The 25,113-nt window shown below is 36.3% G+C and overlaps 1 protein-coding gene across 3 annotated transcripts in view; it reads right to left on the minus strand.

Moving 5' to 3' along the window:
• The window catches only part of LOC107702598 (paralemmin-2-like), a 100,445-nt gene that overhangs the window by 46,831 nt on the left and 28,501 nt on the right, over positions 1-25,113 (minus strand). Inside the window, exons 3-7 of one of the 3 annotated variants that reach the window (XM_016504968.1) lie at positions 20,531-20,661; positions 10,419-10,533; positions 9,401-9,422; positions 8,791-8,892; positions 6,215-6,871 (exon numbers count right to left, since the gene is read on the minus strand). In XM_016504968.1, the coding sequence (XP_016360454.1) occupies positions 6,215-6,871; positions 8,791-8,892; positions 9,401-9,422; positions 10,419-10,533; positions 20,531-20,661 (1,027 nt within the window). Of the gene's footprint in view, positions 1-5,892; positions 6,872-8,790; positions 8,893-9,379; positions 9,423-10,418; positions 10,534-20,530; positions 20,662-25,113 lie in introns of those variants that run through there. The other 2 variants (XM_016504967.1, XM_016504971.1) reach the window with 2 other exon arrangements.

The raw sequence follows: 25,113 nt of genomic DNA on the forward strand, positions 1-25,113 counted from the left end.
ACAACCCAATTGCTGGGTTTGTCCCTATTTTACCCAGCACTGGGTTGTATTTAACCCAGCATTTTTTAGAGTGCATATTTCACGTGTTTATAGCTCTGTGTTTCATATAGTGTTAGTCTGCTTCGAGACAACTGCTTCCATTTTGTTCTCTTTTTTTAAAGAAGAAGAATCTTGTAAATAAGGCATTTGTCACTGGAATGGTTTATGTAAATGAGCAGAGGTTGATAAGAGCTCAATGCAGCTGTGCTGTTTTTATTCTTGGAAGGCTCTCTGACTAATAACACATTAAGTCATTATTTTGAGCGTCTTTAATGATGCTCTCAGATCCTTCTGGGAGGGTTGTACTTATGAGTTCAGAAAATGCAATTACGACAGGTTGTGCTTCAAGTGATTTTGTTCTGAATGAAAAATGATGTGTCTGACAATTTAATATTTTATATATATTTATACTGATCTCATTTTTATTACCTAGGAAGCTTTGCACTAATGCAACATAATAAAGAGCACATAGAGATTCACTTTAAGCGTGTAGCTGATGCTTTATCTGTGTTTTTTTGTCATTTTCATGGTGCTAAAGAGAATGATGGAAGTGTAGTTTGGTCGCACAACCCTGCCACAGCACAAAAAAAAAAAATATTCACAAACTAAACTGCACCGTCAGCATTCACAATTGCAATTGACTATTTATTTGACTTTTCCCCAACTCAGAACGTTTTGTATTTAGGTTGATTCAGTGATATTAAATCTTGTTTAAAGGCACAATGGTGATCATGACTCTTGAAATTTAAACCTTTCAGTCACCAGCTTAAATCTTTAACACCTCAGTTACAACACCCCTATATAGTGTTCAGTATGTTATAGGAAACATAGGAGGATATTAAGACACATTAGTAAGTGTTATGCATTTTATGTATTCTAGACAGTGTTGAGAAGTAAGTATAACGTCTTTCTAAATGCTGGTGTTTAGGGGTTATGAGGAATGACTGTCAGTACTGTCCTTAACGGGACAGTTCACCCAACAAAAAAGCATTCTGTCAATGTTGGTAACCAGAAAATAGCTGGTAGCCATTGACTCCCATAGCATTTTTCCGCCCTCCATACTATGGAAGTCAATGGCTGCCGGCAACTGCTTGATTACTAACATTCTTCAGTTTTGTGTTCAACAAGGTTTTGGAACAAGTGGAGGGTGAATGTTTCTTTTTGGGTGAACTATCACTTTTTGAGCAGTGATTATGATCTGATTCAGGTTGACCAGGTAGATTGCCTGCAATTTTTGAGATTATCAAGAGTAACCATACAGTTTTGTTGTAAAAGGTTTTGCTCCATTTGTGTCAGCTCTACACAATCTATTTTCATTTGCAGTCATTAAATAGACTTCTATACTGTCGAGACATTGACCACCCTGCTATTTAGATACAATGCAATATGCTCAGTGGATGATTTCGCTGAAGATGGGGATTAAATGATGATTATAAATATGTTTGGATTAGTATATATTATGCACATATAATTAAAACCTGTAATTTCAACCAATATTGGTGTGTTTTATGAATTTTGGTACTTATTAGAGTACGTCAGAATCAACTCAGGTTTCCAGTAAAAACATGTAAACATGCTTGAAACGAAAAATGTTCTTGTTTAGCGAGACATTACTGCTTGTTTTAGAGAATATAAGCTAAATTAATATCTGTATTTATTTATTTATATACACTGTCATGCAAAAGTTTGGGGTGAGTTTTTATTATAATTTTGTTTTATTAATATGTTTATTCAGCAATGATTTGTTAAACTGATCAAAAGTGACAATAAAGACTTTTGCCTTTTAATAATGAAACAATATTACTGTTTTTATTTTTGTAATACTGTGCCCTGGTGAGAAAGAGAGAGAGAGAGAGAGAGAGAGAAAACCACAAACTTTCAAATGCAGTGGCTTCTAAACCTACCGATATGACGACTCTCACAAACCTGTAGCAAACTCAGATCTCCTCAGTGGGTGTCAGCCTTTAATTGTGAGCGAGGGAACAGATTTGGTGAGGGTTAAACTTGCTGTTCATGCAATCTGTGAAGCGGGGCAGACACATCAGCACATCTCATTCACGTCTGGAGAGACGAGCTAAAGACACAGACCCTACTGGAGTTAGTGCTGCCCAGAAACGGGTGAGGGATGAGATTACAGATAGGGAAAGTGCTAGTAGTGTCCCGATGATGAGACATTAGTTAGAGAAAGAACCATAGCACAGACACAGGAGGGTAGGCACGTTGGGAAAAAAATGCTGTTTATTGGACTAAGTATACCATACAAAGGAAAAATAAATAACTTAAAGCCAATGTTACAGCAGTGCTGCTGGCAGTCCGTACAGGAGAGAGTGTGTGAGAGAGAAAAAAGAATGATATGATACAGACAGAGAATGTTATCATCATTAAAAAAGGTATAAGCAAAGTGGAACAATTAAAAATTACACTTCAGGAAAATACAGCAGAATCTCAATGAAGAAGCACAGCAGTAATTTCATGGCAGATCAGAGCTCATATGGGAGCCACACCACCACATTAAAGTCCAAAACTGAATTAGAGATGTTTGGCAGTTTGAGGCTGAAAGATCCTGATAGACAACACTGACACTAGGATACTCTGGGAGCATTAATGTTTTATGGAGCTGGTATTCCTACATTGTGTAAACAGATTCAAACATGAAATGCTCAACCTTAAAGACCCCATGAATAAAAAAATTTAAATCAATGTTTGTTAGCGTCATGGCAATCTATGCTAGTGTACTCCTAAAGGTTAAAAAACAAACATTTACCAGATAAATGCATTCAAATTTGCTGTGTAAAAATATTGATGACTTGTTTCTGCCCAGTAAAATCCTCATTTATGAGAATATACCTCTGCCGGAATACCACCTGCGGTTACACTTTATTTCGATAGTCCACTTTAGACATTCTATTAACTATAAGTAACTTTGTAACTACATGTCAACTACATGTCAACTAATTCTCATTAATTTGCAACTACATGTCTACTAACTCTCAGAGTAGGTTTAGGGTTAGTAGAATAAGTTGACAGAGAAAGTGTTAGAAGATATTAAGCAGACAGTCTACTAATACTCTACTAACTGCTAGTTGACATGTAGTTGCAAAGTTACTTACTGTTAATAGAATGTCTAAAGTGGACTATCGAAATAAAGTGTTACCCCACCTGCAATAGCATGTAGCACATCAAGGTTCTGGCTCAAGCATACTTGAGCTATCTGTTATCATTCACATCAATGGTAGTTACTCGGCTGACGCATGTTATGAAGCATGCAACCTGCCATCTTCGCTCATGGGAATTCAGTTATGACATTTTATTTTTTTTGAGCGAAATTACTAATTAATTGACATCTGCATGGAAAATTCAATAGAGTCTCATGAGAATTCAATTCTATTTTATATTTGGGCAGTTTGACAGAAATAAGTACATGTAAGGTTGTACTCGTGTCTTATTTGTATGTTTTCATATCTGTCCCCCCCCCCTAATAAATAAATTTCCCTAATTAATTTTCATATGAATCAGAATGTATAAAGTTATGCAAAATCACCAACTTGTAAAATAGTTTCCTTATGAGATTGAGTTGATGGTGCAGTTACAGCATCAGTAGGGGCTAAGAGCCAAAACTAACCAGCAAAGACCCAACTCTTTGGGATTGGTGGGCTGTGACATCAGCTAACTTCCTGCCCAACTTCCTGTTTCAGTAGGAAATATGTCAACTCATGAAAGGAAACTGTACTCCTCAAACAATTTTAATGGGGTCTTTAAGCCTGAATAGGTGAACTTTGAGTTTGTTTTGGCACCGATTACAGAATCACTTCAGGTGCGACCTTCACACATGACATTGCCTGTAGTTGATTTGTAGCTACAAGAGCACACTCTTCTGACAAAGACAAAAACAAAAAAAGTTCCAATAAGTTCTCTGTAGCATGTCAAAGCATAATGAATGTCATTGGCCATTATACATGAACTAGGTCTGCATATCTAACTTTATTATTTTGGCTATTACTGTTTTAACTACATTTTTTTATTGTTAAAACAATTGTCAAAAAAGGTAAGGTCTTGTAAAAAATCCCAAAATGTGACAAAAAAAGCCTACATTTTTTTTAAATGAAATGTTTTGTACATAACATGACATAAGCATAATTATACTTACACTAATGAATGATTTTTTCTAGGTTTATCTTCAATTAAGTTTGGGTGAAATGTAATTCATGTTTTAAGTTATGCCTGAAAGGGAAGATGACTTTTCATTTCCTTTTTAATATCTTTGTTCATTGTAAATATAAGGTAAGCTGGCTTTTAATTTCCCCATCTGAGCATAATTTCTACAAAAATGTATGGCACTAAAACAAGTTCTTCTGTAATGCGGCAAGATGTATGAATACAGAAACAGCAAGGCAGCTGGTATTAGTGAAAGGAGAAGAATTTACTCAGAAATATGTCCTTTATGACCACGCTGAGAAGTCTTGGGATTTATCGGTATGGTATTGAAGTGTGAAACAATGTGCATTTATTAAAAACACTTGCAGATTTCAACCACTATAGAAATAAATGTGGATTAAACACTCATTTTGAGTGTAATATATGTACATTCTTTTATCTACAGGCATATTATACATATGCAGCCGTAATCTCTGTGACTTCATATTTGATTATGAAAAATAAGCACTAGTGGGCTATTCATGTACAATAGTAACGTTTCTTTGAACACAGATTCTTAATATCATTCTTAATATCTTTCTCTCACAAAATATTTGTTATTTAACATCAAAGTGAAGTAATTAAGCACTAGTGGGCTATTCATGTACAATAGTAACGTTTCTTTGAACACAGATTCTTAATATCATTCTTAATATTTTTCTCTCACAAAATATTTGTTATTTAACATCAAAGTGAAGTAATGCCTAAGATGATGCATGGTTTGAATTTGAGTGTCAGTCAATAGTTTTAAATAAAGATTGGTTTGCTGGTACAATATTTGCACAAATTGTGCATTGCATTTTCAGCTAAATATCAAATAGATCCAAATATATTTAGCACCTTATTTACCTCCATAGCGCATGTAATCTAGAGTCACACCAGTGCTTTTCATTCTCTAAGATGTGCATTCACACATATGGCAGTGCTGAGCCCATTCTGAGCAGCACTTTGAAAGATCCAGCTGATCTGATTTTTTTTCTATTTAATAATCACTGTCTTTTTGCAGCTTAAAACATGAAAAATGGTAAAAATCCTGTTATATATCAGGATACAGAGGCACAGAAGGGCAAATGTCTTTCAGTAAATCAGTTCGTGTAATGAAGTGAGCATATGTACATTGTCTCCATTTTTGTTGGGAAAAATAAATCTGGATCTGTAAACAAAAATATCTTGGACAACCAACATTTATGGTAATTTGAAGGCTTCGTAAGGCTACTGCACAACATGGTCAAACATCCTTATGTTGCATGGATCTACTTTTTGTTTCCATATTGTATGAAATATCAAATGGGATAGACATTTATGGACCATATCTTTGTAATCTATGCTACACCATTGTAAGAAGTTCTATGAAATTATCTAACCTTATATTGGACAACTAGGATGAAGTCTTCTATTGATTTTGTTGTACATTTACATATAATTTTTTGGGCTTTTTAATCTATATTCCATCTCGTAGGATAATTAAATAAAGGATAATAATAAAAGGTACAAACTTTTCACAGACACTCTTAAAAATAATGGTTCCAAAAGGGCGTTTTCGCAGTGATGCCATAGAAGAACCGTTTTGGGTTCCTCCTCTTTAGTTATTTTTCTTTTTGTGAAGAACATTTTAAGATTTCTAAGAACCTTTTGTACAATGGAAAGTTTCCATGGATGTTAAAGGTCTAAGGTTCCAACAAAGAACTTTCATTTTTAAGAGTGTATGTTTTGCTATCGGCCAGCAGATCTTCTCCTAAAGATGTTCCCTCTGAATCGTACAACCTTACATCAAGAGAACCAGACGATCTGCGGAAAACAGGTCAGAAAGAGCGAGAAGCGGACTTCTCTCAAGTCACAGAGGTGGAGGTGCTGTTAGTAACAGGGTGAGATTGGTTTTTAAGGAAGGCAGAGCCTTGGTGAATGTGCTCCAGGAAAGAGAAGTTGCGGGAGAAAGGTCACATGACAGCACAGCACTGGCAGCGTTTTTTCTTTTCAGTACCTGTGGGTGGCAGCTCCTTGGTCGAGCTTTCATCCTTGCCTTCTGAAGAGAGTTCGGTGGTGTCGGACAGAGGCCGGCCTGACACGAGGTCTGCGGCGTTGCCGTCGATGGTGGAGATATCAGTGACGGTCTTCTCCCGGAGAGATTTCTCATCGTCCTCGTCGATGAGGACGATCTCGGCCTTGATGGTGCCATCAAAGCCAAGCAGCTTCTTGGATTCCTCCTCGTCCTCGACGCTGTGGTAGCCCATGAAGATCATGGTCACCGGTTTGTCGGCGGAGGCTTGTGGAGTCTGCGTGACCTCGCCTTCGTAGCCTTTCCCAGGGGATTGTTTTTTGTCTTGCTTGGTGCTCAGCTGTCCTCCCGTTGGCTGGGGCTCAGCCGGTGTGACAGTGACCCGGGCTCCATCGCTTCGTGCTTGGGACTGGCCGACTTGCTGCATGAGCTCGTCCACCTCGCCGGGACTCCAGGGGTGCGTGCCGTTCTCCAGTGTAGTAGATCCCCCAGAACGCACCTCGTAGATCACTTTGCGGCCGTCGTCGTAGACTTTGACGCCCCTCTGGTGAGCGTCCCGCGGGCTGACCGCCGAGGCCGAGAGGATCTTGGTGGTGCCCGTTTTCCGGTCCTTCTCGACACTGATCTCCATGGCGTATAATGCTTGGGGAAGAGTGCAGATGATTGTGGGTTAATGTCTACTCAGGGTGGCCTATCATGCATTACTGAAATGTGACATGCTTGTTATTAATGGGTTTTTCAGTGATGTCACTACGTGCATGCAATATTTGTACAGTCTCATAAATTGGCATTAAAATCAGAGGCAAAAAACAAATTCAACCTACCCTTTGCACTGTTATTACGCTGTTGCCAGTAACCGCTGTATGCTGATGTAAGCTTAGTTGACGACACACTCGACACACATTTTTCTTGATTTTATGGAAACGCACCATTACTCTTATATTTGACAAATTGCAATTTTGGAGTTATTAATAACAGCTTCCATTGAAAAATAAAACTGCTTGGTAAAATACAAAAGCACCCAGTGCTATTTCTGAGGCAGCTAATTGGATTCATCTAAACCAGTGATTCTAAAGTGGAGGCTTGCAACCTAAAAATAGGTTGAAGGGGAGAAAAAAAACCCAAGACTAATGCAAATAATGAAAATGCAACTAACTATAACATTGTGCAGTTAGACAGGTAAAAAAATACCCTTTTGAAAAATAGCTGCATTTAATTGTTTTGCATTGTAGTATCAAATCTTCAAACCTAAAAAATAGATTTTTTTAAAAATTGTACTTGCAGATAATATAATATTAATGAAAGGGCGTTCAAATATAAGATAATATACAGTATTTTGAATTTACTAAATTGCTAGTTCATCTTTACAAATGTGTATTACTAATATATTTCAATAAATGACATACAAGTTTCAATAGAAATTATATTGAAGTACATTTTAGTTTATCCTAAATGTTTATCAGTGCACCTTAACAAACTTTAAAAGACAATAGAATTATGAAATTACATATTTTGATTAAATATTTACTTAATCCTAGTAAGTGGGTCAAAAACAGCACACTAACATTAAGCTACTTGCATTTATTTTGAATTTAAACTGTAATACATTTTCATTTAATTGCAATTAACATGCAGTTAAGTGTCTGAAAACATTACATTCAGTTTGCACTTAAGTATATTATTTTCATAACAAATACTCTTTTTAAAAGCATGTTTTGGGTATAGGCATTGCAACTTTTATAAAGGAGTAGAAAATACTAAATCCTCTGTCTTTGACATCAAAAGCTGTGTGTCCAATAAAACTTTATGGCATTATGACGCGAATTCGTCTTTCGCTTGTTTATTTCGCATTGCAAGTAATAATTTGGCCCAGTGATTGTTAGTAAATCACACTTGTGCTGCTGTTTATGCATTTACAACATTGTAAATTTTCCTATTATGCCATGCTAATAACATTTGCCTATTGATAGGCCAGTGCAGCTCATATGAATATTTTTGTATGGTAACTATTAATTGTATTTTCACAACTCGATTTCCAATTTAAAATCTAATTTGTGAGATTAAACCATTTGAGAGCCACTGATCTAAACCATTTATATATACGAAATAAAGAAATCGATCTCAAAGATTTCTGCTGATGCCTTGATTTTTAACAGCTGTTTGTATAGATCTGCAACATTTTTCTATTCACTTCCATACCATTTCTACAGTGAGACATGAACTAGACATGCAATAAACGTTTACGGCAGTGGAGTTCATCACTCATCTCCATCACATCACAGGTCTGTTGTAAGCCCAGCTTTCTCCCTGAAATGGTCATTAGCACCTGGTGTCACAGCTGGCCAAATGCCTCAGTGTTTATTCAGTTTAAGCCTTTGAGATGTTGGTGACCAGTTACCCTACTGTGCATAGATTGCGCATTACACCATGTTGTCCGTTGGTTCACACAAATGCGCTACAGTAACTGCGCCATCTGTAATCTACATTACCGTACCCTCTTTTGGCCTCGGCCCAAACCCGTGACCAGCCCAGCCCCTCCCACATGATCAACAAGCACCTACCAGATTTTCTTGGCGGTTGCTGATCCCCTGAAGCTGAGACGGGAGTTTGGGAGTTCAGTTCTGGGAGGTCCGGGATCTGCGAGCAGTTGTAATTCACCGCATCTGTCCGGCGGAGAGCAGAAGAGAAACTAAAACTAGATTCCTGCGTTCAAAAGCCCACCGAATTTGCTCGCTCCCCTGCCAATCCCCCCGTACTAAACTGAGTTTCCCTCTCTCTCTCTCTCTCGCACCCTTTTTTCCATGAAGCAGCTCATTGCTTAGACAGCAAAAGCAATGCGAGTGAATTAGAGCTAAACAATGGTCGGCTCTGGGTTACAGGGATTCCCTGTGAATAGGTGGATCAGGGTAAACAAGTGGAGTTCAATAGTCTAGCTGAGGCAAGAGGGAAATGGTCCAAGAGGCTAAAGTTGGACCCCTCCGTCCGACAAAAGATGTAGGGAGACGGCATGTATGTTTGAGTGACTGTCTACCATTGCGCTGCTACCTTGGAAGCAACAGCTGATGGATTACAGAAATGACCATGAACTTGGTCTGAATGTTTATGTGTATTCAGACTGATTTTGTTACTACAGGACAAAAATGTTAATACCGGTGCATATGACTTCCATACCTCCATCTTGATTCTGAAGACTCTGTAGATAGAAAAAAAGAAGCAGTGTGATTAGAAAAGATGACGTTGTACTACTGTAACATGCTTTTGCTTTCTTACATTTTCATCCTCAATGTTTCTTAAATGGCTGCATCACTGTTACATTATGAAGACATTTAAAGCTGAAGCGTGTCATTTCTGCGTGACTGTTTTTTACCAAACAGCATTGCAAAAATAATTACTGTTGACCAACAGGTTTCCAGAATGGTTCCCAAAGTGCTATTGGATATAAATAAATACAAACTTTACATTTAAGTCACAATTAAAAATGTCTGCATGTCATAATGTTAGACAAAACAATATCAAACTCTAGAAGTGGCTACTGTGAACAAATAAGAAATAATTAGAACTTTTCTGAGCCATGTTGGTAATAAACTGGTGTCAAGGTGATTTTTAGTGGATGTCAGAAAGATTGTATTTTCTTTGAGCCTTGAGTCAGTAAGAATGCAATGCAATGACAGATGCAAAGGATGAAGTGTCTGTAGTTGATGGTAAATTTGTTGAAATGTACATTTTTTTCATTTACAACAAAACTAGTTACAGCAAGCAAATTTTGTAAAATTATAATAAAATATATAATTCATTTTACAGTGACTTCATAAATTGATTTAAATATAAAAAAACACTTGATGCACATTCTTTGTCATTTTGTAGAAGTAGAGTCTTATAGTTTTATATAGAAGGTACACCACCAGCTTATGCAACCGAACTGATTTGAACACAATTGGCGTCATAATTATGACTTTCCAACTGAAAAGTAGACTTGAACGCACTATTAGTAACCCTCAAGTTCACTCAGCAGAGCAACATGTGTTTCATCAGTTGAAACATTTACTCATCTTCTACTACAGTAAATGCCACTTGCTTTGATATTTTGTCTAATGCGATGATATTCAGATATTTTAATTGTAAAGTGTCCATTCACTTTTTGAGGCCACTCTGATGTACAGTATGTTCTTCTGTTATGAGGATCACAAACCTTCTGTAGATCTTCAATAGATCTCTCTGTTTCCCGCAGTCGCTCTCGGAGAACTTGTTCTTTAGCTGAGATCTGTGATTCTTCATTCTCCAAAAGACAGATTTCTGATTCCAGTCTACACACACACACACACACACACACACACACACACACACACAACAATAAATGTAATTATTATTATTTTTGCATGCAGTACATACATGAATGAAATGAATTAAATTATTTAGAAATGCAGAGACCGTTTCAGTGGAGAAGTGCACCAAAAAAAGAAAAGAAAAAGAACTAGAGATTTGAAGACCTTTGAAAGTACACTACCATTCAAAATTCTGGGATTGGTAAGATTTGTAATGATTTTTAAAGCGATTTTTTTATAATGTAATATAAAAGAAATAATAATATTCTGAAATATTATTACAATTCAAAATAATGGGTTTTATATTAAAATCTTTTAAATGTCACATGATTATTCAGAACTCATTCTAATATGCTGATTTGCTGTTTAATAAACATTAAACAGCAAATCATCTTCACGAATAATGATATTCATTAAACAGAATATCATTATTATCAAAGCTGAAAACAGTTATGCTGCTTAATATTTTTGTGGAAACCGGGTTTTTTTTGGACTCTTTAATTAAGAGAAAGTTCAAAAGATCAGCATTTGTTTGAAATACCATTTTTTTTGTAGCATTGTAAATGTATTTACTGTACAATTTAATGCTTTCACGCTGAAAAAAAATATAGAATTTAAATCTTACAGACCCCAAACATTTGAACAGTAATGCATTTACAAGTACACATAAGAAAAGTTGTGTTCTGTCCCAAGCACAAAGCTATTATATGGCTTCAGAATACTTCCAATATAGTGCAAGACTACTTTTAGGATACCTTTATGCTTTTTGGAACCAATTTTGTTCAATGCAAAAAAAGCAGCATAGACATTCTGCTAAAAAAATATATAATTTTGCCTTCCATGGAGGAAACAAAATCAGTGCTCTTTATTCCCTAATGAAAAATGAGAACCATAAAACCAAATCTCCTGTTTACTGTATCACAGCTTTGAACTTTTTTTTTTTTTTTTCCAGGCGTACAGATGTGCTGCCCATTGAGTGAAATCACTGCATGGAATGCAGTCATGTGCACACATTGTGGAAATGAATGAGACACATCCCTTCAGTGTCAATTAAGCCATGCATATTCCTCTTTTCCCAGCGGACTCCATTCTCACTCATTCTGAATGCTGGCAGCCAATGAGGAAGCTGCCGGCGGAGGAACCTTGCTGCCTCCGCCCATGAGAATTTCCTGCTATTGTTAGGACCTCTGAGGTTACGTGGAGTCTTCCCACGATTCCTGATGAAAAGTCCTTCTACAAAAGGACATGTGCTATCTGTGTATACAAACATAATGGATGGCCACGAATGCATCAACATGTGGCACTGTCTGAACTTCTTGCTTGATTTTCAAGATCAAATTCAATGAAAGGGACCCCACTTGGTTTTTGTGAAACTTGATAAGAGATGTTAGGCAGAAGGTCCCAGCTCCCAAAGACTGTAAAACACCAAAAGAGAGAGAAAAAAAGATGACAAAAGTAGCCCATTCAATATTGAACCGTATGAGTATGTTTTATGGAAAAGAGCAGCTTAGACATTCTGTAAAACATCTCTTTTTCTGTTTCATGAAAAAAAAGGAGAGGGGTTGAAACAACATGATCCCTTTTAAGGATAGTTTTAAAAAGAGTACTTATTAAACTTTTTAAAAGAATAGAATTAACTGCATTTTAATTGCAATTAAATGAAAATGTATTATAGTTTAAATTCATATTAAATGCAATTCGATGAACTTTAGAGTGCTTTTATTGGCCCACTTCTATTAAAACTTTTCACGTATTAAAATATATTTGTAATTATACATTGGTAATGATGAAGTTGCAACTTAGTACATTTGAAATATATTAACTTCAAATGTGATATTTGCACTTAAGTGCACTTCTTTGACAAACAAGTATTAAACCTATGATTATATATGTACTTTAAACTTTAAAAAGTGCAGTTTTTAAAAGCGTGTTAAGAAACAATATATTTAAATGCTCTCAAGTGGCCTTTTATTTTATTAATATTATATTATCTGCAAGTACGTTTTTTAAATATACTTTTAAGATGTGATGCTCACTACAAGTTCACAATACAGTTAAGCACACTTATATCTCACAAGGTTAAGTACATAATGACAGTATTTTCACCGTGGGTGAACTATTTCTTTAACATCCGTGGGCAACAAGTACAATTGTGTGTTTTAATCATAGCTTGGTAATGAGGGGTTGCCTGCAGTAGAATGTATTTATACTGTATTGGTGCAAGCCTAATTAGTGATCAGTGGAGAACAATTAACTGGAGGCGTCTAACCATGAGTCTCGCTCAAGAGTGCAATCACCCCCACCATCAAAATGCAACTTGTTTTCTTACTAAACTACAAAGATAAACTACAAAGACCCAAGTCTTCAAGGCCCTCTAGTGGTGGAAGCATGCCATAGCATGTTTCAAGATCAGCGAGGGCAAGACTAACTAATGTCTTAGACAAGCGTATATATTGTTCAAGCATTTATTTATCATTATCAATACTCATACATAACATTTTATACTTTATATAGGAAGACCGGGTTAGCTCGAATACTTTTTATTCTAGTGAATATTTTGTGGGGTTTGCAGCTGATTTTTGAAATGTACTTTCTGTTTAGGCACATTCAAGTCTTTTATTGAAGATTTTACATCATTATTGGGCAGGAAAAAAAAGATTGGTAACACTTCATTTTAAGGTGTCCTTGTTACTAACCATGTAGTAAGTACATGTAATAAATTAATATTACACAGAAATTAAATGTATAATTACACTGTAACAAGGACACCTTCAAATAGAGTGTAACCGAAAAGATTTATAACATATGTTGAACTTTGATATAACTTTGAAAGAAATATTATATATTAGAGAAACAAAGACATAAGCCATAATAGATGTTTTATAAGACATAATTTAAGGCGACTTAATAGCTTTAATACACATTTAAAAAGTTAAAAGAGAGAGAGAGAGAGAGAAAAACAAAAAAAGTTGTTTTTAATCCCATTGTAGTTTAAAGAAACTGATTACGTAATTACAGTAAATTACAGCAATTAATCAACTGTAATTAATAAAATGACAACAAACATAAATAATTTGCCCCAACCTCACATTAAAAAAACCCTTGCATTATTAAAATTTAGGTTAAAATTTACATTAATTGCAAAGTTAACTCTTTTATTGTGCTCACTTGTTAAAAAGGTATTACAAAATATAATGATTTTCATTTTTAATATAAGTTTGGAGAACAAACTTAAAGGGGTCATATGATGCGATTTAAATTGTTCCTTTCTCTTTGGAGTGTTACAAGCTCTTGGTGCATAAAGAAGATCTGTAAAGTTGCAAAGACTAAAGTCTCAAATCCAAAGAGATATTCTTTATAAAAGTTAAGAGTCAACCACGCCTACCTAAAACGGCTCGTTCTAACACCCCCCCACATATCTACGTCACTATGTGGGAAGATTTGCATAACGCCGCCCAAATGTTCACGCAAAGAAAGAAGGCGTAACTTTTATTCTCGCTGTAGTATTGTTGTTGCCGCCGCCATGTTGTGAAGGCGCTGTGTGTTTCGTTGTGAAAGCGAAACTACTTTGTTTGGTCTTTTAAAAGAGGACGATATCCGCTTCGTCATGCCTGGAGCTGATCCGTGCTTGTTGCTGAGGAAATCAACCAGTGGATCACTGTGGATCGCTGGATCGGCTTTCACCGTGGACGAAGCGGAGTCCAGCCCGGCGTCGTCACATGTGGTTGCCGCAAGCCTCCTTCGTCGAATCCGCCGGCCGCGCCGTTCTCAATACCGCCGCCTCTGCTCACTCTAGGCCGCCGTGTGTGAAGCTGTTTCGTTGTGAAAGCGAAACTACTTTGTTTGGTCTTCCAAAAATGGACACGACTAGAAATCAGTGGTTAAGTTGTATTTACAACACTGTTCCAGAACACTTCAACCCAAATATTCAGATGTGTGCAGCACATTTTATGGAGGACTGTTTCCTGATCCTGGGAGAGTAGACTACAATGCCGGCTGTTCTGACTCACGGACTGTAAGTATGTTTTTTATATTTAAAACGTTTTTATATTTTATATTTTATATTTTTTATATTTAAAGCGAGTTTTTTGGGCAGTGTAGAGTAGCACTTGTTGTTTGTCATTTCTCCGATTTACAATGTGTCTGAAACCACAAACCACTGAGAAAACATTCACTGTAAAAAAAAATCCGTAAAATTTACGGTAAAAAAAACGGCAGCTGTGGTTGCCGGAATTTTACCGTAAAAAACACGGTAGCAACGTTTTCGGTTTTACAGTTTTAACTAGGGCTGCACGATAAATCGCATGCGATATTTAATGCGCATCTTGTCAGAAAGCCGGTTCTGTAATCAGCGGTAAATCTCCATCACCTGCGGGCTTTCACATTGAGCAGCATTAACTACACAGAGCCGTTGTTCACTGACGAGCTGCGCAAAACCACGTTCATATTCGCGCGATTTTTTGCGCATTTATTTCATGCTTAAAATATATTGACCAACTGTGTTTTCCTATAAAACATCACGTTGGATTTTTCTGGATGTATTTATTTTGGTATGAGATTCGTGACTCATGTCCAAAGCTCTGACAGAACAGACACAGCTCACACGAAAGCGTCACGATGACTTTTATTATGCCAATTTAGGAAATCAGTCCTACAGTAACATCAGCATCCACAACTACGAATGGAGCATTTCTATGAGCTATAATTGTGTGAGCACACAAGGTTGTGATTGTACACACAAGGCCCTTTCACTAGCTATATGTATTCTTTAATAACTGCTAACGGAGGACTTCCATGTGCAAATAACTAAAACAAGAGTTTGTTCAGTATAGTGTGAAAAGTTCGATTTGACCCAAATTATTATCTAGCAGATTTATCAGTTATTTAATATTTCAGTGTTATTTTTTCAGTAAGTAGAGCCTTTTTTCCATCACAGAGAGGTGCCAGTCACTTTATTCCATGCGTCTCACTGCCTGTAAGCTGTGATGGGTGTTAACCATGACTCATTTAAAAGCAGACTTTCCCCTTTTTTCTTTTTCCAAAGCTCAGTTAGAGGTCAAGAGTGCATCTTGTGCTGCGTCTGGATGAGCTCATACAGGCCTCACACCCACCGCTGACTTCCTGCATCATTTCTCACGCTTCTGCATCACTTTCTCCTTTTGGCTATTCCCACTATTCTCAATAGTGATTCTTATAGGATTTTAATTACTGTATTACAGTGAAAATACATGTAATACAATGATTTTATGATGTATGATTTTATTTCAATCATCTTAAATTATTAAACAACATAATTTAAGGTTCACATTTACTGTGGTCTAGTGAATTTTCACAAAAAAATCCAGTAATTTCAATAGGAATATATGCAATAGGAATTTTACATGAGGGCAAAACATTCCCACGCAAATTTTGCACTGATTTCAAACTGTCATGCAAATTTGCTGTATTGACCACCAGAAAACTGCTTGGTTTGAAAGTGACTTCTTCATACATCACCACTCTATTGACAAGAATATACCCCTTTTTTTTTCAATAAAATTTTGCTAATGTGACTGCACATTTTTGTGTAAATACTTTGTTATTTATGAATACCAAGTAAATACTACATTGTTATTAATAATGATAAATAAGTTCAGTCATGAAAGTCTTCCATGCCGCTGACTGGCTGTCTTGTCTCTGGTTCTGCAGCCAATGAATCGCTTCTTTCTATCTATGCTTGCCTTTATTTTCTAGTCCCTCCTCCTCCCCAGCACCACCTGTCTAGACCTAATACAGGTTCCCTTTTGTCTTGCAGCAGCATGTTTTACCATCATACACTCTTGGGGTTCAGCAATAGTTGTATCTCGGCCAAATATTGTCCTATCCTAACAAACCATACATCAATGGAGAGCTTATTTATTCAACTTTTCAGCTTTTCAATTTCAGAAAATTGACCCTTATGACTGGTTTTGTGGTAAAGGGTCACATATAAGTTATTATGTGTTATTAAAAATAATGTCTTAAAATCGGCTTGATCTTGTCCCATGCATAATATAATTTCTTCTGGTTTTGGGTTGAAATACGACCCTGGAGCTGTTTTTTGTGATATTCACACATTTGTAATCATTCCAAAATCTATGACATGCATGTTTACTAAGCCTTGGCTAGAATCATTATCAAACTGGTGTGAGGTCGTCACTTCACGGCAGTGATGTTCCTGTACTCAGCCAGAGTTCATCAGCAGTAGAGCCACCCTCCCAACTGCTGTTCCAATGAAAACAGAGACTGTTTGCTTCCTGTCCAATTAAACAGATGTCAAATCTGAATGGCTGTAAGGGAAATCGCTAGGACTTCTCCAGTTTTCATATTGCATCTTTGTACTGTACTGTACTGTACTGTAAATATGAGACGACAACATGGAGATTCAACTCTGAGGTGTCCTCAGACTCAGAAATGACTTGTTTCTAAGGCAACGCTCATTATGGCAAAATGAATCCATGTGTGACTTTGTTGACAGCAAAATATTGCATAAATTTACCTCAATATTCTCTTGCTAAATACTGAAGAAAATGAAAGTGCTCCAGGTGGCTAAACAGTGGCTAAAATGAAATAGCACACACAATGGATAGTACTGATCTAAACTGAAACACACACACACACACACACACACACACACACACACACACAAAAAACATGAAAGAATTATAGTTAACTAAAACTAAACTAAAACGCAAAAAAGTTAAAATAAAATAAATGATAACTAAAATACTGAAATAAAATAAAATAAAGAAAATTCCTAAACTTGCTGCCAAGGCACAATTTCTCATTTTCATTTAGTTTAGCTTGATGCACTAAATTAACTAAAACTAAAACTGAAATAAAAAGAACAAAAACTACACTACTGGTAAAAGTTTTTGAATAATTAAGACTGTTTTATGTTTTTGAAAGAAGTCTCTTATGCTCACCTAAACGGCATCAGTAAAAACAGTAATACTGTGAAATATTATTATAATTTAAAATAACTGTTTTATATTGTAATATATTTTAAAATGCAATTTATTGCTGTGATCAAAGCTGAATTTTCAGCATCATTACTCCAGTCTTCAGTGATCCTTCAGAAATCATTCTAATATGCTGATTTGACTCTCAAGAAACATTTCTTACTATTATTAATGTCGCTTCTTCATTCAAAAACATAAAAAAAATCTTTATTGTTCCCAAACTTGTGTGTATATAAACAGTATAAACAACTGTAGTGTGTATAAAAATTAAAGTAGTGGACTTTAGAAAATTTTAAACTTAAATATGTATTTAATATAAATATTAAAATACATTTTTAATAAAAACTATAATAATATTTCAATAATAACCAAAATAACACACTGGCCCAGAGACTTTCTGAAATATATTCCATGCTGACTGATTCAGTCCAAACAGAGGAAGAAATTCAGTAGCTCATGAGGTCTCGGTATAGTAATAGCAGTCAGTCTTATCTGTAACCTTGATGTAATGTTTATTGTTATGTCTCTCTTTCTTCCAGTGCAAGAGAAGCAACCTTACACTTTCTTTTCACCATATTAGGAGCTCATATCACACAGTTGTATAAACAGTGTGTGTGTGCAGATGTGTCGGGGAGGTGCTTTATGAGTGAGTTAGTATCATGTCAATCCCACATTTTTCCTGGAAAGCCTGGTAGTTACAGCTTTACTTTAGACTCAGTGGCTGGGACATCTTCTGTAATGATAAGTTTCTCAGGAGAAGTCTGTCCTCGCAAGAGATGCACTGCTGTTCAGCCCAGGCTATAGTTAAAACCACCCGCGCTAAACAGCCAAAACCATTTACCATAAGCTTCGAGTTTCAATGCTTTGACATTATTTTTCAGTTTTTGTTGTTGTTTTTGTTTTTTGAAGCAGGCAGGCATAACCTCATGCTTTGCGTTTTCAGTGTGATACAGCAATGTATCAGTTAGGCTGATTTGTTTAAGACGATATTTGCATATTTCTAAATTATAGCCATCTGTTGATAATGCTTTTTGGTCTGCTGACAGTCAAACTTGTGCAAGTGTAGTCTAAAAACACATCCCCGCTCACAATCCTCTCATTTCAGACTACAAAGTGACAAAATAAGCAATAATTTTTTAGCTTTATACCGTTTCTTTCTTTTTTTTTTTTTCAGTGAGGAAGTCATCTTGTCTGAATCAGGAGAGAAATATGCACAAATCAAGCATAGTTTACAAGCCAAAACAGCTCTAAAAAACTATGTGGGTACATTTTTATGTGAGAGACAACACAAAATGGACTTTTTAAGTGTTATTATGATTATTATGATAATAGACTCATATTTTGGCCAGAAGTGACAGTTTAAATACAAATGTCTTTAGTGATGTATTTACTTCTTACAAACAGGCAGCTTTTCATTTCAAAAGACATTAATTGATGGACTGGAGTGGATTACTTGTGGATTATTGTGATGTTTTTATCAGTGTTTGGACCCTCATTCTGACGGCACCCATTCACTTGCAGAGGATCCACTGGTGAGCAAGTGATGGAATGCTACATTTCTCCAAATCTGATGAAGAAACAAACTCATCTACATCTTGGATGGCCTGAGGGTGAGTAAATCTTCAGAAACTTTTCATTTTTTGATTAACTATTTCTTAATTATAACTATTAACTATTTCTTTAGTAACATATACAGAAAGACGTCATTCTTTTTTATGTACCCTATTTCTGCAGGGTACAGAAATAGCCAGCAGCCACTCCCTCAGTCTCCATACTCCTGCCACAGAGGCGTTTCTATCACTTCATTCCTCCCAGCGTCCAGACAGAGAGATTTCTGAGCGAGTCTCCTCTGCCCCGTCACCATTGCTACATGTACTACGTTAAGCTAACTGAGACTTGTTATAGCACTTGCGTATCATTGCTCTTTTGTTGATTTTGATTGCTTCTAGCTACATGCTAGCCTAAATCATGCAAGCAGTAAGTTAAAAACACCTATCTATCTATCTATCTATCATCTATCTATCTATCTATCTATCTATCTATCTATCTATTTCCTATCTATCTATCAAGAGGCGTTTCTATCACTTCATTCCTCCCAGCGTCCAGACAGAGAGATTTCTGAGCGAGTCTCCTCTGCCCCGTCACCATTGCTACATGTACTACGTTAAGCTAACTGAGACTTGTTATAGCACTTGCGTATCATTGCTCTTTTGTTGATTTTGATTGCTTCTAGCTACATGCTAGCCTAAATCATGCAAGCAGTAAGTTAAAAACACCTATCTATCTATCTATCTATCATCTATCTATCTATCTATCTATCTATCTATCTATCTATCTATCTTAACACTTCAAGATATTACATCTATTTCAAACTTTCTGGACAGGCTTTCTCAAGCCAATATCAATGTTTCATCAGACCTCACTAGTTAGTCACCTTTATGATTATGTGCATCCGTTATTTGTCTATGCATAGCGTTCTATTAGACTGTATATCAAATTCTCAATGTGTTTCAATTTTGCTTGTGATTACCTTCAAGCATATCAGTTGATTAACCTACACTACAGCCAGCGTTAGTATCATGTGTATGATTTAAGTGGTTTTCTAGTCACAACATCTTGTTTTTCGAAGCAAGAGTGCTGTGTGATTGTCCAAATATCCTGCTGCAGAGCAATCGACTGAAACACGCATTGGTTTGGCAATGCATCCCATATGAGGAACCTTAAAATGGCATCTGCAGAGGTTCAAATACGTCTACCAGATGAGCTTGAAGGGAGCAGCTTTGAAGTTCTCATAATTAAAAGCAAAGCTGAGCAGAAATACAGATCCCACTGAAGTCTGGAGGAAATGACTCCAGTGTTTGGGACAGTGGTTGCTTAATGGATGCTGTTGCAGGAAATAAACATATAACCCCAAAACATCCCTTATTTTCTAACATGAGATCAGTGGAAAGTGTTCAGTAAACACTGTGTTATTTTTCATCAGAAATACATTACTGTACCTGTGAATGGCATTTTCCAGTGTCTTGATGTGAAGTTCATCTTGCTCAACCTGTTTTCTCCGACCTTCGTCTTCCTCTTGTGGCACCGCTGGTGTCCCCTGCAGAAGCCATCTTTCCCTCATGGCTTTAGACTATAAGACAGAAACAATTTCTACGGTCAGGTCATTGATCTAGATCAGATGTTATTTTTTAGGTGTTCTTCACACAGGTGTATGGGATTGACAAATGTATTAGTACTGCAAGAGGTGTGAGTCTTGAGTAATCATGTACATAATACAGTTTGCAGGAGACAATCGGCTTTTCTGTTCTCATGACAGCTGTGAATAATGCCTGTAACCAGAGTGACAATAGAGTGCTGCAGAAATGAGTCCTAAAACCTGGAAATGAGTTAGCATTTTAGCACTTGCGGTTCAATTATCCTGAAGTCAATGGATTTTTGGTTAAATGCCTGGAGGGTGAACACAAGATCAAGATAGTTTGACATTTCATTCTGTGACAAAATACATCAGCATTTTGAAGGCTTTTAGCTGTCTTGAAAAAGGCAGTTGCTTACAAGTGGCATCCAAAACAACAGAACATTTTTATTATAGTTGAAACCACATAATCCAATGAATGATCCCAAGTGAGGTGGGAGTTCATCCATCAATTCTTAACTAACCAGCAACAGCTTCAAAAATATTTTTTAAGCATTTAAAGCATTAGCTGGTCTCTAAGTCTGACAAAGCTAGTTTTAAAGGCAGTTTCAATGGAAATGTCCAGTGAGTGGCACTCAGACACATGTTCAATACGTGTTCAAAAATGCATTTTCTGATGCAGCTGTGCTATTTTAACTTCCTTCTACGCAGGCTTCAGCTGTTTTGTTGAACCGCAGTTTCACGGTATTCGTGCAACGCCGTATTGCGTGAGCTACTGAACAAACCTACTTTTGGGACGCTAATGTTAAAAAGTATCCGTTTTCAAATCTTGCAGTATCTTAAAATTGTTTTGAAGTCATAACATAATAATGCTCAAGAAATTGTGTGAAAATTAGGCTTTCTTAATCGAAACGCTGACCCTGCAAATCGTAATTTGTGTAAAAAAGAAATAAAAGTTGTCTGAGTTTTACTGCATTTAGTTTTCATTTCAACTGGAAACTGCAGCTATTCGTACATATAGAGCTCCGGACGTCACGTGACCCATTCTGTTTACACCACCATACTGGCAGGCAGGGACAGCCGGGAGCGAAGCATGAGTTTCAAGGCAACAGAGTTCACTACGCACTTTAATTCAAAATACATAGACCTGTACATAGCAAAACTTAATAGATTAAACATAACAGATCATAGGGATGTAACGGTACACGTATTCATATCGTACATGTGTACCGAACAAATACAGAATTTTTTTAACCACTGGACGAGCGGACACTTCATTGGAAACTTCCAGTTTTATATATTGTTACTTTTGATAAGAAACAAAGTTTTATTTTTCAAATTATGTCCTTTTTTTCAGGAAATTTAAACAATACATTCTCCCTATAATGCCCCCGTGGTGCTTTTAACGTGTAGCCTATGAATAAAAGAACGGATAGATTTCCTGACCTGCAGTATCCTGATATCTACAACTACCTCATCAACTTTCCCTCCTAACATTACTCCAGAGACTCTTTAAAAGCCTACAAAAGCCTGGAAGGGTACAAACGGACGCAATCTAATTTTTTGATGAATATTCAACCTGCTATGTTGTCACTTTAATATGGGCTGATTTTGGTGCTTGACACTTTTTTTATTGGTCATTTTGTGTCTTTTACGAATAAGATAGACTACAAGGTTAAGAAGCTTACTTAAAGTCGGCATTAAACGGAAGTTTTCTTGCACGGCAGGATGTTGGACTCATGAAAAATAATAACGTAGTTTGTATTTGCCAAAACTGATTTACCGAAGTCAAAACACGGATGGAATTGGCGTTAGCGTGAGCGCCGCTTAATTTGTAAAGCAGGAGCGACCAGCCAGCAGAGGATTCTGCAGACTTCCTCAAACAGTTATGTTCAGGATTTTCTGATTTACTTAATGAATACTGTGTGAGGGGGCAAGAAACAGGCCAAGGGAGGTCACGTACGGGACGTCCCGGACTCCCGGCTAATACGGGATGGTTGGCAACCCTAGCTTTCCCCTGCCTGTTCTGGCATCCTGGCGCACAGCAGCTGTCCACCATGTTGAAATAGTAAGGTTTGTAAGGTCTAAATAGTCTGGTTTTAAATTATTGTTGTACAACTGTCGATACCAATGCTCTAGCGCTCTCCTGATTGCCTGCCAAAATGGTGGAGTTTAGAGTGCGTGACGTCAACCTCCAGAGCTCTATAGGTACGTTTTTTGAGTTTCTCAGAAAAGTAGGTAGAGGGAGGCACATATTTCCAGTGAGCCTGGGTAGTTTAAAGGGGTTCGGATGTGCTTGTGAGGCTATGAGACGTGCTAAACCAAAGAAAATCAGCAAACCATCTGTGGTTTAAGCAGTTTTAGCAGTGCAACCTGTAGACCACAAAACTGGTGGCTAGAGCTCTGTGGAAGACAACTGGATCTAAAATCTCCATTTCTGTGAGTTTGCAAAACCTCACATGAAAAAAACAACAACACACAAATTTTAGGCCAATTCAGTTACAGAATGCGGCTGTCAATCCATATTTCACTGTAAACTGTATTTAACGCTCCAAAGTACTCTGCTGCTTGGTGAATGTAGCCTAAATCTACAAGCTGAACCTAAAACTGGACTTAGTTTATACTTTAGTCAGCTCATTATTGTGTGGATTGTGGCTTACCACAGAAAAACCTTTATATGTGCATTGTTTGACATTTAAGTTCAGAATATAAATGTCACATGTTGCCACATTCTCATGTATGCTAAACTTGAATACATTTATAACTTGTCCAACATGAACAGCTGTTAAGGAAGTCTCCAGCTGTGGCCGAACCGACTCTGCGTGAGCTATGTGAGCTATGAGGTCTCTCAAGACCCCTTACGCCTAGTCATCACGAAGGTCAACCGCAGGAACTCAGGACTGTTTCACAAGCTGCTGAAGGTATGCAGTAGAATTGTCTTGGATTACAAGACTACCCACATGTTTGGCTTCAAAAGACTCAAGGTAGTGCTTTGAAGATTGTTTTAAACGCACTTTCAAACAAGCATTTTCAGACTTCAGATTTTCATAGCCTGACAATTGCATTATATTCTTAGAAGTTTGTTTATAAAAACTAGTGCTGTCAAACGATTAATCGCGATTAATCACATCCAAAATAAAAGTTTTGGTTTACATAATATATGTGTGTGAACTGTGTATATTTATTATGTGTATATAAATGCAAACACATGCATGTATATATTTAAGAAAAATATGTTATGTTTATATAATAAATATATTTATATAAAATATAATAATATAAATATATAAATGTATATACATGTAAATATTTTCAAAATATATACTGTATGTGTGTGTATTTATATATGCATAATAAATAAACAGAGTACACACATATATTATGTAAACAAAAACTTTTATTTTGGATGCGATTAATCGCGATTAATCATTTGACAGCACTAATAAAAAGCTGTTTTACATTTTATTGCATGGCTCTCTGGGATACTTGATTGTAATCGGCCAATCGTGGCATTCTGCCATCAGACATATAATATATAGCATTATACTATACACGTGAGGCACCAGTTTCATATACATAGCTCTGTCAGCTTCATTTATTTGGTAATGCAGTCATGTCATGAGTGTGATCATATGGTCAGCCAGTCATTATTGGAAAATAAACCTCTTCTGGGAGGCACAAAGTCTCATTTCGAGCACCCTGTGGGATTATTTTGCCGTAATGGTTGCTTGTATATTATAAAATTACATAATAGCTACTATCAGGATTCATAAGTATTTTTTTCCATTTAAAATATTTAAAAATGAAACAAAAAGACATACAAAACGGTACAAGACTGTGCACATTAACAGGAAAGAATCACAATCCCATTAAACACTGCAAATGACCTAATCAAATGTAAAATGATGGAGAAATACTTAAAGATGTTGATTGAGAAAATGAATAGGATTTTTATTTCTGGAACCCGACTGTTGTCCTTTATTTAAAAATCATAAATAATTGAGTTTTGTTTAGCATTTGCACAGCATACATTTTTTTGACTTTATGTTTAGAATCTCACATTGTATTTCATCCCTTTATGAGAAAATAAACTGAGATACAAATTTTCTGTTGGTACTCATAACATCTAGACAGACATCACAGGCATTGCAGCTGTACTTTCCGATGAGAACTTGCTTCAGAAGCCCATTACACCCACTACTAAACAAACATCTCTTTTCCTGGATATGCTGCTCTTTTTAGTCAAATCCTCACTTTAAATTCAGCCCTTTGAAAAAACATTCACTTCCTTTTCATTACGGTACACTGTAAAAAATGACCGTGAATTTAACGGTAAAAGACTGTAAAAATGCTACAGTAAAAACCTGTTAAATGGTTAACGGTAAATTCCCCTACTATATACGGTGAAAAACTGTATTGGACATTACATGTATTGGACATACATTTTAC

This window comes from Sinocyclocheilus anshuiensis, unplaced genomic scaffold (genome assembly GCF_001515605.1).
Source record: "Sinocyclocheilus anshuiensis isolate Anshui unplaced genomic scaffold, SAMN03320099.WGS_v1.1 scaffold210, whole genome shotgun sequence".
Classification (NCBI taxonomy): domain Eukaryota; kingdom Metazoa; phylum Chordata; class Actinopteri; order Cypriniformes; family Cyprinidae; genus Sinocyclocheilus; species Sinocyclocheilus anshuiensis.